General features: G+C 36.8%; 1 protein-coding gene across 2 annotated transcripts in view; it reads left to right on the top strand.

Moving 5' to 3' along the window:
- The first annotated feature begins 4363 nt into the window (after positions 1–4363).
- The window catches only part of LOC145322828 (sodium-dependent noradrenaline transporter-like), a 37021-nt gene continuing 26985 nt past the window's right edge, over positions 4364–14399 (top strand). For both annotated transcript variants that reach the window (XM_080165153.1, XM_080165152.1), the window contains exons 1-3: positions 4364–4503; positions 5085–5210; positions 9140–9210. In XM_080165153.1, coding sequence (XP_080021279.1) covers positions 5095–5210; positions 9140–9210 — 187 coding nt within the window. In that variant the 5' untranslated portion in view covers positions 4364–4503; positions 5085–5094. The remainder of the gene's footprint in view (positions 4504–5084; positions 5211–9139; positions 9211–14399) is intronic.

The following is a 14399-nucleotide window of genomic DNA, read 5'->3' as shown; positions in this document are numbered from 1 at the left end:
CTATATTTAACCATATAATTATAATCTATAATAAGAAGTGCTTCCTCTTTATTATTTTGACGCTATTATTCTAATAACAATTGTATTCCCGAAGACAAAATGTCATTATTAGAATATGTTAAATGTTTCTATGTACATAGTTGACCATAAAATCGACGTAGATGTTAGGCAAGATGGTTTTATAACAGATTAAGAAAAGAGTAAAGCAAGGTACAATCGGTCCAGCGGTTAGTAGATCCTAAACAGACAGGCCTCTTTCTACTTTTTATAATTGATTGTAAAAAAGTATCTTAAAATTTGATTTGAAAATTCAATAATTGAGTGTACCTTTAATATGGATAAATAGCCATATTAGTTTTCATCATATTTTTAACCCATGTCTCTCTTGAGACACAAAAAAAGTTCAAAATAAGCCCATAACAATTATTTTTATAAATTAGCATGTCACTAGAAATGCTGACTTTTGTGCGTGAGTGTGAATTAGGGTACCACAGATTGTGCCTTGGTAGAATAGAGAAACAAGACCTTACAAGAATAAAAATTAAATCATCCATTATCAAATCTTCTTTATACCTAAAAATGTCCATCAAGCAGCTATTGCGTTAAGGGGAAATTGTGATTTTCTCTTCTGCTATTTAAGATAAAAAGCTGATTTTTTGTCAAGATTCCCTTTACAAATAAGTATCTGGTATATAATCTATTTGGACCGTTGATCTGTCAGTCTTGATAAATAAATTCAAATATCTATACATAAGAGAAAAGTTTCGTGATTTTCTGTTTTCTACTAGTATATTTTTTTTATGACAACTTAACATCTGCTCTTTAAATAACTTTGTCCATATGTTCATTGTCCAACCATGCTCAGCTACATATATATGTATGTCATATTGTTTAGTCTATTTTGTCCTTTAGGTAAACAGGCATTTTGCTTCATTTCATGAGAATTAAATTTTGATATGATTATCATAATAACATTTTCCTTTATTTTTTATGATCAGGTTTCTCTACTCTAACCCAACAAAAATCTTAGGTACTTTATTGTGAGTGTGAGTGTAGACGTGTGTGAACACTACACTGAAAGTTTTCTCAACTCTTGCAAATCTTAGTGGAGGTATATGACAGTTAGGGAGGCGAATTTTTGTTGTTGTTTTTATTCAAAACTAATAGATATCCACTGGATTAGATCCAGTTCTCAGCCATACTAAAAAATAATGTATTTTATAAATTAAAGGCAATTTTCTACTAAAAATTAAAAAAATCATTACTAGTTTTGTTTGACTGGGATTACGGCCTCTTAGAGCCAACAAAACTGGAATTAATCTAACAATTTTCATTTTACTATCGACAGAAAGCTGTGTATAATACGATGTGATAAATAGCTATTATATTCTATTAAAAGTCTTATAAAAATTCAATCCATTTCTTATTTTTGAGCATTTTTATTTGATGAATAATATTGCCATTTGATAAACATGTTCTTGGCGGCTGTAAAATAACATAAAATTTTAAAAATATTAAGTGATAAGATAATCAATGATAAGCTGTTGTTTCAATGTTTAATACCCAAAGTTATTAAACCAACAAATGAGAGTGTATATTTAAAAACTTTGAGTACCAGTATAATTATAATAAGTAAGTCCAATGTTATTTATCATATCCCTAACTGGTATTCTTTATGGAAACAGAAAAACGCTCATAATTATATTCAAAATGCACATTAGCTACAATTCATTGGAAAAACTTTTTTTATTCCTTAGAATTCTAATTCTCTAGAATTTTCTGCTGCGCTGTTGATTTATTGCTTCTATTTTCATAATTCCGCATCTTAAGTTGATGTTTTCTTGGAAATATTTTAGTGGGATGAGAATATTTGAAGAAAAACATTGGAATTCATTTGAAATACCAGAATGTTTGTGAGGTGAGAGAGAGAGGCCTCCACTAATATATTTATTTAGAAGTTGGCTTAATATAAATTCTTAATAAATACGGGGTCTTGAAGTAATAATTTTTTATAAGCCTTTATAGTCCTTCTAACTATGTAAGTTTAGGAAACTTTTAGTCTAGCAAAGTAAAACTATTATCGCAGCTTATGATAAAGCTAGAGGGATATAATCTCAGTGTAGTACCCTTGTCTGATAATAAGTAATAATTTATTTCTTAACACCTTTATTTAGCAACCTTTGTTTTTAAGTTCTTTGCTATTAAAAACAGTACAAGAGTTTTTATAATTATGAATGGATTTGTTTTTAGAAAATAGAAAACATAAAAACAGTTATTTATCATATCGTATTATAGACAGCTATCCGCGGATATTAAAATAAAAATTTATTAGATTAATACTAGTTTTGTTATCCCCAAGGGGCCGAAGGACCGGGCAAACAAAACTGATACTGAAATTGACGCTTTACCTGATTTTTAAGTATGGCAGAGAACTGGTTCTAATCCTGCAGATATTAATCGGTTTTGAAGCCAGTCTGGAAAAAACAATTATCACCCTGTATTAATTCTAAATATTGCGTGGGAATTATAATCTTTATAAACCCGATATAAACAACATATTAATATCATTATACAATTATTGGCCTTTTTTTTAGAAGCGAAGCTACTCAATAATTTGGGTCCGAACGTCTGAACAATTAGTTTATTTTATGTATTAATTTGTACTTTAGATAATAGATTTTCGTTATTTCTGTATTTGTATTGGGGAGGGAGGTGGCATAAAAAAAGCCTAAAACTCCCCGAAGCTATGTGATGCTTCACAAAAATGTATAAATCAACCAGTCAAGAGATCTTGAAGGACAATTAAAAATCTTATATTGGATCATGGAAAGAAAATGAAGTAGCGGGTTCAGTCGTAATTTCACAGTATCTTTTGATAGGTTATTTTAGGTTTGGTAAATGTTTATGATTGCCCCGCATGTTTAGACCCCATCGCAAGGACTAGAAATAGGAGAAAAGCTACTCTGAAAATACCACGAAACCCGCTACTCCGTTTTCTTTCTAAGATCCTTTATTTCTTTAAATTATTTGATATATGGATGTTGCCATCCTTGTTCATTAAATATCTTAATTAATATAAGATTATTGATATTAATCAAGAAGAACTGATTCTTTAATCTTTTCCTATCTAATAAAAAAGACGTATTTTGTACGTTAATTATCCGCTCATTTTGGAATTTTATAAACAAAATTAGGGGATGGTTTAAAGCTATTTTGTTGTTGTATTTGTAAAAAGAATAGTATATTGTTATTAAGTTATAGTTAAATGATTAAAAAACACAATTTATAAAAGTTATATAAAATGTGTAATATTTCAAAAGTTGGAATATTCTTACTATTAAAAATTACTTAAAACTTTTTAAACTTCGCCTGTATTTTATTACGCACGCCCTTAGAGGCCTCTAGAGGCACCTTTAAGGGAGTGGGAGGGAAAAGTTTGCCTACTATGCTATAAAATATTTTGATTAAAATATAATCATAAAACAAAAGTTGTAAAAATAATGTAAATTCATTTTTTATCCCTTGCTCTCTTTGGCATTTTTTCCTATTCTAAAAAAATCTAAACAACATAATTGTTTATTTTTTTCAGTTAAAGGGTTCTTTTTGGCAATTTTTCCTATTTTTAAAAAAAAACCTATAAGACATAATTGTTCATTTTTTTCAGTTAAAGGGTTCTTGTTTGGTGGGAAGTGAGTGGAACCTAACAGAAAAACAAAGGAATTCATTCTTAAATCTCAAATCTTATGAAAATAAAAGGTAAAAGCTAGCTTAAGAATCTGCTGATTTTACCCTACAAACAAATCAATTTTAAGCATTTTAAATATCTACTTTATCAGAAATTGGCAAACACAACACACATATAAGGGATCTAAAGGGATAAGACAATCGTCGATAAATTGATGTACATCCCCACTTAATTACCCCTTCTGTAGTTTACTATTAGTGGTTGAAACGTTTAAACACTCACTTTAATTATCCAACCAGTAAAAATTCATTATATTCCCCAAAGTTATTGAGCCAACAAATAAGAAAATGTTATTATAAAACTTTGGGGACTAGTGTATAAACAACCCAATGCCCCCCCATCTCCCTGCACAAATATACACAATGAAGCTATGCTAATAATGAACTTATTTCTTTGTGTGTGTGTTGTGTTTAAATGATTTATTCATCCTATAGAAAAATCATACATAATAAAATAATAAAAATACTAACAATTTTAATTAAAAGGAATATGCTACTTATGAACTTATTTCTATAAATGACTTGATTTTAAGAATTGACGTTAGGGTAGAGTGTCAACCAGCTTATACTTGTGGCCTGGGCCTCAACGTCCCTCGCTACAGCCCTGTTCTTACCCTAGCCTCCCCAGGTACCACACCTCTACTAGCCTCCCCGCAGGGTCCTGAGTGTTGGCGTGTCCCGCGTCCCTGGACAAGTCCTGGGCCTTGTGGTCACCAACTGTGCCGCTTCTATTGCTCTTGCTCTCAACAAACGGAACAGGTAGGTCTGTCTGTCTGTTTGTCACTCTGTCTGTCAGTCTGAAACGCCAACATTTTAAAAATGATGTATTAGCTGTATCTATTAGCAAACGTTACTTGTGAAGCTTATGATAACATTTTCGTTTATGATAACGATAACATATTGTACACTAAAATGTAGGTGTTTTATCCCCCCCCCCCCCTCTTTAAAGAAGCTAGCGACTTTCAACAGAATGCCAAAAAATTCATATGCAAAATATCAATATATCATCATAATGTGTCTTAAAATAAGTTAGAAGGTTTCGTGATTTTTTTGAATATCATAAACATTGTTAATCATTAATGATTCGGGAATAGTCCCTTCGTAACATCGCCCCATAAGGGGCGATTCGTCGAATTTTTTAAATGGCTTTTTATAGGTTATTTTAGGTTAGGTTATATTGGGTTAGGTGATTGCTCCACAGGGTTAGGTAATTGGCCCTGCAGGGTTAGAGCCGCCCGCAGGGGCTAGAAATAGGAGAAAAGCTTATGTGAAAAATGTGAAGAATCGCCCTATAAGGTGCGATGTTTCAAAAGGGACTATACCCAATGATTCAATTTTAGGCGTTTAAAGATGGAGTCTGGAGTGTCAAGTTTGGGTCCTGGTGGGCCTAACGGCCTCCAGCTGGAGGGAGATACAAACCAACAACAGGAGACAGCGGCCATACATCCAGATCATACAGTCATCAAGTAAGCAAGTTTTCTGCCAGTCAAAACTTATAATTATTGAAATAAAATATTCTTCTTTGACTAACGAATAAGTCATTGGTATTCCCGTATAGATTCGAAACCGATTATGCTGGATTAGAACCGGTTCTAAATTCATGTATCTTATCATATTATATGCATTTTTCTACGAATGTAAAAATGTACAATCATAATATTAAAACCAGTTTTGTTAGCCTGTGTTAGGACATCTCGTGGTTAACAAAACTGGTTTTTGTCTTATACATTTTTAAATCCTCGGAAAGCTGTTTATAATACGATGCGATAAATAACTATCTCAATTTTCAAATTGAAGATCTAACAAAAAAGAATCAGCCTAGAATCATACAGTAGCTAACAGTGCAGGGAGGGAGAGGACAATGGGCTGTAAATTATACTAGTCACCTAATTTTTACAACACGTTCTCTTATTCGTCGGCTTAAAAACTTGATTAAGCTTTTATAGTTTGATAAAAAATGGCATTTTCAAACTTGTTTAACTAATAATTTCCATTTATAGAAGGGATAATTTTGTCTTTAATAATGGGGGAGTTACATCAATTTATCGTTTATTGTATTGTCACTTAGGATCACTGCTAAATATGTGTCTTGTAAGATCTTCTAAATGGCTTGTTCCTGAAAATAAGTTACCATACACAGCAAGGCTAGAGCCGCAGCCACTAAATTATTCTTAATGGAAGAATGACAATAGGGAATATAGAAATTAAAGTAAATACTGAATAACAAGGACAATTGGGGATTAGGAAGCGAAGCAATAACATTCTATGTATAAGAATAGTTATTTCTCGCATCGTATTATAAACGGCTTTCCGCGGATATAGAATGTACAATTATAAGATTAAAACTATTTTTTTAGCCCCGAGGTGCCAAAGGCACCGGCTAAAAAAACTGGTTTTAATCTTTTGATTGTACATTTTTATATTCGTAGAAAGCTGGATATAATACGATGTTAGACATAGTTTTTTCGTATGGATGAGAACCGGTTCCTATCCACCTGATTCGAATGAATACGAGAAACAGCATTTATATAAAAAGAAAAATGAAAGGATCTTACGGGATAAGACATGACGAATGAAAGAATATGTTCTTCTCGTATTCATTCGAATCCGGTGGATAGGAACCGGTTCTACGAAAAAACTATGTCTAGCATCGTATTATATCCAGCTTTCTACGAATATAAACAATGTACAATTCTATATCTTGGAAAGCTGTTTATAATACGATGCGAGAAATAACTTATAAAACTTTGTGCAATAGTATAATTTACAGTCCAATGTCCCCATCTTCCCTGCGAGAGAAGTTATTTTCAAATCTTTATGGGGTATAGAAAATAAATAAAGTTTTTTCATTAGGTAACCCATAGAAATTTACGCACTTTAAAAGTTTTATTATAAAACCCATTTATCAAAAAGTTTACTTTTTATATTTTTGTATTGGCCATCGAGCAGACGTACTGACATGCCCTAGTATTACAGAGAAGCTTCGATGTCTATAGTAAATATATGAATAATATGATTCTAAATATTGGCGGCAAGGTTTGGGTATCAGGTTTTAGGACCATTAAAGAATTTATGTAGACCTCCGGGGGCTTACTATAGGCAGAGATTTAGGGACATTTATTTGATGATTTCAATCAATTTGTATGTAAGAAGTAATACATTTTTACATTTAAAATAATTATTTCATTTTTGAAACAATATACAAGAAGGAATAAAAGTAAGGTTACATAGATTTTGGATTAAATTACCATAAACACAAGCATTACAAGATTTAGATTTAAAAGCGTTTAATGTTTAACTTTTTTATATTTTTGTTCTACAACATATATATATACATGGAAAAATTGGGGTTGGGTTAGCATTTTTCTTCAAATGCCTTGTTGAGTACAGAAACTCCTTTATTTTTAAAAGAAATTGAAAATTAGAAGGATCGGATAGTTTTTCGTTTGTTTGTTCATTACTTTAGGTCAGGTTAGGCTATAGGTTTAAAAACAAGAGGGATTTTCAGTGCTCGACAATCACTTTTAGAGAAAGCACCTGTTGTTGTAGATTATTTTTCAGCTATGACCACTTTAACTTAGTTGAAATAAACTATTTAAATAGATGTAAACATAATACTTTACGTTAAGCTTGAATACTTATTATTAAATTAGTTACTACTTAAGTCATTGTGATATTATATTTATGTTATTAATATCTTAATTGCCAAAATATCCTGTAATATGTTTATTAGATTAGATCTAAAGTTTGCCGCTTATTTTTCACCTATTGTAGTCAGGCTTCTGAATTAATTATAGTTTATTTGAGCAACTAATTTCTATTTTTTGCCGTCTATTGCTCAACAAGTAATTATCTTTCAGTTTTAATAGCCACCGAGAAATTCACGTTCCACGATAACGTTTCTTACAGACAGACGGACGGACATTTCGAATTATAGAGCTTTTCCTTTATAAAGGCTTAAAAACTGAAATATAAACTTTTATCTATATCTCATTAAAAATTTAATCAATCTTTCGACTAATGACCTCAATTAATAATAATAAGCTTCACTAAACCTTTTAAGCAATTTATCTAAAGATTTTCAAATACTACTGCACATAAAATATACATCGCAACTTAAGTAGACAACAATTTATTTAATATCCACACTTTAGAATTTATTAGCGCGAAATATGGCTTTAGGAATAAGGTTTCAAAGCTTAGATCCTAAAATAGATAGGAATATTATTTGTTTATATTTAGTAATTGTTACTTATTTGTTATTATTATTGTTAAAAAGCAATGCTTTTCTAATATTACGGTCTGTCTGTACGTCCATCAGTATGAAACGGTTTGCTCTTATCGTTGATAAAAGTATGTCAGAATTGTCATATCGATTTTAAACTTTTCATGATGATTCCTGTAGCTACTTTTTAACTTTTTTATTTTTGTATGATAGGTATTTCTATAATATTCATATCATTTTTGATATCTAGGACAACAAGGTACAATATCATAAGCAAAGCATCTCTATAATAAATTCCTATTTAATGTAAGTATGTCCTCCATTTTTCATCACATTACATATTATTTTTATCAGACTTAAGAATTAATAATCTACCTAATAATTCTGACACTCTATAAGAATTCAGTTTCATTTGCCATATTGTCTAACCACACCACAGAGCTTCGCTTTTATGGATGTTGTCATCCTTGTTTAATTTGAATCACATAAATATGGGTGTCTTCTTGGTAACAAAGGTATATCATTTCAATGAATGTTGCGAAGCTACTTCTTAACAGATAAAGAGAGAGAGGGGACAATGGGATGTTTATTACAGTAGATCCCCAAAGTTTTAAATATTTTATTAAAAGAGGAAGGAATATAAATATTGAATAGCTTAAACTCATCTCAGGACCTATATGTTAAGCTTCCATAAAATATAGAAGTCCATAGTTAAACTTATGAAAATTAAGTTTATAAATTACTTGGTCTATCGATGATGCTACAAAAGACCAATAATAATTTTTAAACACAAAGGTTTCGTGATTTTTTTTGATCTAGCTATATGTTCATTTTTATCTCTTTTTTTAATGTAACTACATATATTATTTTTGGCCTATCGGTACTAATTTCAAACAAAGGGTTTCGTTATTATTTAAGTCCTAGATATATATTTCTGATATGTTTTAAACAGGGCCCGGCAGCCGCGCGTCAGCCGCAACTACGCCTCAAATTAAAACCCGTTAGAATGCTTTGAAATTTTTTAAAAAGAGGGATTGACAATGACATATCATGGTATGGTTTAGACTTTCAGCTGATATTTTAAATTGTAAAAGGTTGATTTCCCTGAGGCTTGTAGGAGGCTAACGCGCGGCTGCCGAGCCCTAGTAATAATTCATCTCTTTTATTTAGAAAAACCGTGATAGTTCGGACAGACTCAAGTAAACCCGGAAATTTTCTATCCTTCCTCAGAAAAGAACAGGAAAAATACAATTGGAAACAAAGTCATTCATAAAACAAGGATGACAACATCCATAAAAGCGAAGCACTGAAACGGTAGGACAAACGAACATTAACACTTATATAGTGTCAGAACTGAATAATCAGAATATAAATGTATAAGAGTCGAAGCAAAATTGTACGTAAATTTGTTGAAAAACTGCTTAATACAGGATAATGTTTATGGACATACTTACATTTTTAGGACTTGATTATAGAGTTGCTTCTGATTAGATTACATAAAAACTTGTTGTTAAAAAAGTAAAAAAAACAACATGTTTAAAATGGACGTACGGACATTCTTGTAATGATTATAGAGTTGCTGCGCTTTCTAAATTGTACCTAACTACTAAAGGAATCACCATGCAAAGTTCGAAATCGATAGGACAATTCTAACATGCCTAAATTAACGGGAAAAAGCTATCCGTTTGTGATGGACGGACGTAAGGACGGACCGACCCTAATTATAGAAAAGCTTCGCTTTTAACAATACGTCCATAACATGGTTAACTTTTCGCAATATTTTGAGTTTAAAAACCTTTTTACAAAAACCTTGATAACAATGTCGAACAAAAGAAACTAAAAACTACCCCCCACCCCTTAAAGTCAATTAATTTCAAATAAGGGTAGTGGGGTTCTGCGCTCCAATAGGCAATTTGAGGGTAATCACCTGAAAAACTTACGTCCATTAAAGATAATGTAAATTCTTACCCAGTTTTAAACAAAAAGAAGTTATAAACTGTTAAGAAAGTTGAATTAAAGAAATTTTTCTTCATTTTAGGTTAAAAAAAATGCGCAAATAAGAAAAGTTTTTTATATCTTTAAAACACAGTTCTCATTGGTCTCTTTACATATGTTAAAACATGAAAGATTAGGCTTGGTCTTCCATTCAATATTCTTTTTCTCATAATAAGAGGTGCAGTCAAAGAAGATAAAGTTATCTTCTTTAAGTGCAGTGTTGAAATCCTTGTTGCTTTCCTTTAAAGTGCATGTCGAGCATTAGAACCCCCGTCTTTTAATTTTTAAATAATAAATTTTTTTCTATTCCTAATCCCTAACCCTAATACAACTAATAACCCTGCGGGGCCCTAAACTCAACCCTGCTGGGATTACCCATTAATCAATATTATCTAACCTACCCTGGTCTATAGTAATAAACAACAACAAACAAAAAAATATCTCCATTTATTTTCAATTTATTTTTAAAACTTTTGAGGAGGGGAATCTATGCTTAACAAGACACTTTAAGGAAAATATCCCCTCCCCCCCCCCCCCCCCTAACAACGATTCTATTTGAGTTTTAAACTAATCAGAAGTGGGAAAATAATAAAATTGAAAATCAGATTTACTTTGGTCTCACATATCATTTTTGGAAAGTAAATACTTTCTTGAAGCCAATCTTAACGAGGAAGGTATTTTTGGAAAGGGGAAAATGTGCAGAAAACACCTATGTAAATTAGAAAATCCGCAGAAACCATTTTCAAAAGTTATTTGCAAACATTTGCAATGTTAATTTGCAAAATTTATTTCATGCCTTAAATGACATATTTTGAAATAAATGTTCTTATGAAAGTTTTTATCTATGAGTTTAGGACATGTTCAAGACATACATTTTATTTTCAGTGTTAGTTTTTTCGCCCTACGTGTGAAAAAAGGCATTTCTCACATTTTATTATAGAAAATTGCATATAAACACAAAAATAATTTTTTTCTGCAGTAAACATAATAATTGGTATAAAATCTATCATTTTAAATGCAAAAGTCAGATACTGAATCCTTTTTAGAGCGAATATATTGCAAAAAGTAACCAGGGCATTTTAGCAAAGTATTGTGGTATCCGCCGAGGATAAATGGCAGACACCGGAGTTCAATTAGATTACGGCAGTGTGACAGACGTGGACACCTTACTATAGAGAAGCTACGCTTCTCTAGCATTCACTAGATAATGATCAACATCTATTTCAGTTGTCACTTTATTGAAGGTTTAAAGGATACTAAAGCTATATACAACAAACAATAATTACATGGATAGGAATAAATAATCATAACATAAAAGCATCATAATACATATACAATGGTCAGTTTGGGCAATAATGATCCCCCATCCCTGAAAAGGGTGGGGGAGAATTAAGAATACAGTTAACCATAATAAACATGACAGATTCAATCATTACTTTTAAGCATAGGGAGGGGGTCGCTAGACCCCTTCCCCAGGACTCGGGGGAGGGCCATTGACCCTCCACCGAACCCCAGATCAGGGGTGCCATAGGCATGGCTCACGGTTGCCGAATACCACAACTCTCCCCTCGGAAGGCTGGGAGATGGTTTCCCTACCAGACTTCCGACAGTGGTTGAGGCCTTCGGTCCGCTCCTTAGGGCTAAGATATATATACAAACGATAATGATTCAATGGAATCCTAGTGGTGAGTGTCTTCTTAGGGTTGATGGGCTCCCAATGTGGGATAGAAGGCAGAGGCTGGCTTGGGTTGGACACGTTGGTGAGCGCCGGCAGGTATCAGGTTTGCTAGTGGCACAGTTGTTGCTGGAACGGTCAGCAGTGGGGCCTGCTGGTTGTTGTTGGCAGCGGCTGGGGCGCTGGCTGCCAGGTTGATCGTCTGAGCAGCGGCCTGTCCTCCTGAGGGGCCGCGGGGTCTGCCAGAGGGCGGTCCTGGCCTACCTGGGCGGTCATGCCCGCTGTCAGTTGATTTCATAGACACCATCTCCTCGGCTGCTTCCCTGCCGATGGGAATGGCATCCCAGTCCACTGAAAAGTCCCGGGACTTGGCATGGTTGAGCCTGGCTCTAGCCAGCGCTTTCCTATACAAAGCTGGATGGTACAGGAACACTTGTGATATCGCATTCAGGGCTGCCCGGACTCCTCCTTGTGCTGCTGCCAGGGAAATGATGGTTAGGTCCCCCAGCAGTTTGAGGATCAACAACAGCAAGCACAGTATGGCTGCGCCATCTCCCCACTCGTGGATGGCTTGTCTAAATCCAGCCCAGACATCCAGGGCGGCCTCTCCTTCCTCCGCCAGTCGGTCAATGTTGTAGGACACTATCCCATGGTCTCCTGTGGCCGAACAGCTGCCTTGCTGAACGCAGGAGCCATAGGATAGGCCGGTCAGCATGGCGCTCTTGTATGCTGGGAACGCCAGCAGTTGTTGCCAGTCGTTCAACTCAGCCTGCGAATACAAGCCCCCTGAACTGAAGTCATCTAAGGGCTCTGTCAACAATTGCTTAGGCGTATCCAGCGGGGGTGGCCTTTTCTTAGGAGCGGGGGTTAACTCTATCCAGCCTTCCTCCGCGTGCACAGTCAGGGGGTAGGTGGAGGAGCAGGGAATCTTGGTGGCGTGTTCACTATATACTCGTGTCACAGCGTCTACAAAACCTGTGGGTTCTACTGGCACTTTGTCCCAACACTCCTTGTGTTCGCGGACAACGTATTTATGGCGTTGGCAGGTCAGCTGCAGCAGGATGTCTCCCCTCAGTACCGAGAACGTGCTCCCCTGGACACGCACCGGGTGGGCCGGGTCTAGTTGCTGGAGCTTCCAGCAGTTGGCCGCTACTTCTTCTGCTGCGGTGCTTTTCATGCGCGTTTCCAGGGTAAACCCAATATAACCTGCATGTATTTGGGCTTGAAGGGGAACGTCAACATCCCTGGCCGACACTCTGGGCAGCGCAGCCGCGGCTGGGTCAGCTGCCACGAACAACGCTGGATGGTTGGTGGCATGGGCCTCGAAGTCGCAGTTCACAATCGAGGTGGGGTTGGTCATGTTGATGAAAAACTGGGCCTGATGGTCAACCAGATAGGCATCCATCACCAGGCTGGGCTGGAGGCTGCGGATCAGCCTCAAGGGGCAATCTCTCCCCAGGTGGTCCCACACGTAGGTTGCTTCCCCAGTGATGCAGGACAGCTCAGAATGGGGACACTCCAGGGTCAGGTGGTCAGATTGGGACTCCACCCGTCCATCCTCTACCACGTAGGTCTCTTCCTTGACCAGCAGCCGTCGCTCCTGGAGCACTAATTCGTTGCGGTACAGCTGGCCCTCGAAGTGGACGTCCTCCCCTTCACAACCCACCCCCTCGGGGCTGTTGACGAGGGCGCCCACCATGTCGATGGTGAAGAACAGGGGATGGTTCAGCTGGAACGTCAGTGGCTGGGTCTTGCCTGGCAGTGTGTAGACTCGGTTCCTGGCCAGGTCTCGGCACGCTTCTGGGTCTATCTTGGTTGGCCTCATGAGGGTGGGGACCGAGGTCACCTTGAGGTGACCCCATACCCCACACCTGAATGTCCACTGGGACACGGTGAGCTGACAACTGTACCCGGTGGTTTCCCTCACCTTGACTTGCTGCAGGACGTGCACTTCATGGCCCAGGGGCACCTCCTGGTGTAGGGGCTCCGTGTTACACATCTTTTCTTTATTGTAGGATGTGACGTGGGTGGGGTTGGCACAGTCCCATCCCACCAGGACGTAGCTGGTTGTAGGCCACACGGCTGCCAGCAGGAGGCCCCACAGGACCATCCACCAATGGGAGAGGCTTCCAGGCAACCATCTACCTCGTACACGCGGCTGGGGATCTTCAGCTCTGGTCACGGCTGCTTCTTGTGGCTGGACACGGCTGGGCTGCTCCTGGCTAGATACAAGTTTCCATTGAGCGTTATCTTTGTGCGGCCGGGGCACCCCGATACCCTCCCCAATGACAGACTGGCAAGCGACTGGCACTTGCCTGGGTGTCGGCTCCCCTAGCCCCAAGTGCTCCCTTCCCTTGTCCAAGGCATGCCCAGTGGCATGGGGCTGGAGTGCATGTGGCACAGGCTCGCCCTTACTCACTTCCCTCCCCTGCCCTAGGAACTCAGGTGCATGTGGCACAGGCAAGTCCTTATTCTCCCAAATTTCAATCTCCCCAGCCTCTGGTGCAGGGGGCACAGGCAAGGCTGGGGTTTTACAATAGCTTGGATACAACACATTTAACAAATTCAACTTATCCTGATGTTGAGCAGCTAGGTTCCCTTGGCTGGCAGGGGGCTCTGGATGGCATGTAGCTGGGCTCTCCCTGCAGGCTGGTGGCGCTGGCTGACTGGGGGTGACGGGTGTCACCCCTTCCTCTGGGACTGCTGGCTCGTTCCAGGACTCAGGTCTCTCGGTGGCGGCGACGGTTGTCGCCCCAGACA

The sequence above is a fragment of the Acartia tonsa genome, chromosome 6 (genome assembly GCF_053477335.1).
Source record: "Acartia tonsa isolate MP-2025a chromosome 6, ASM5347733v1, whole genome shotgun sequence".
In the NCBI taxonomy this organism is placed as follows: Eukaryota; Metazoa; Arthropoda; class Copepoda; order Calanoida; family Acartiidae; genus Acartia; species Acartia tonsa.
The sequence above is the reverse complement of the archived record's forward strand: the minus strand, read 5'-3'. Positions and strand labels throughout refer to the sequence as shown.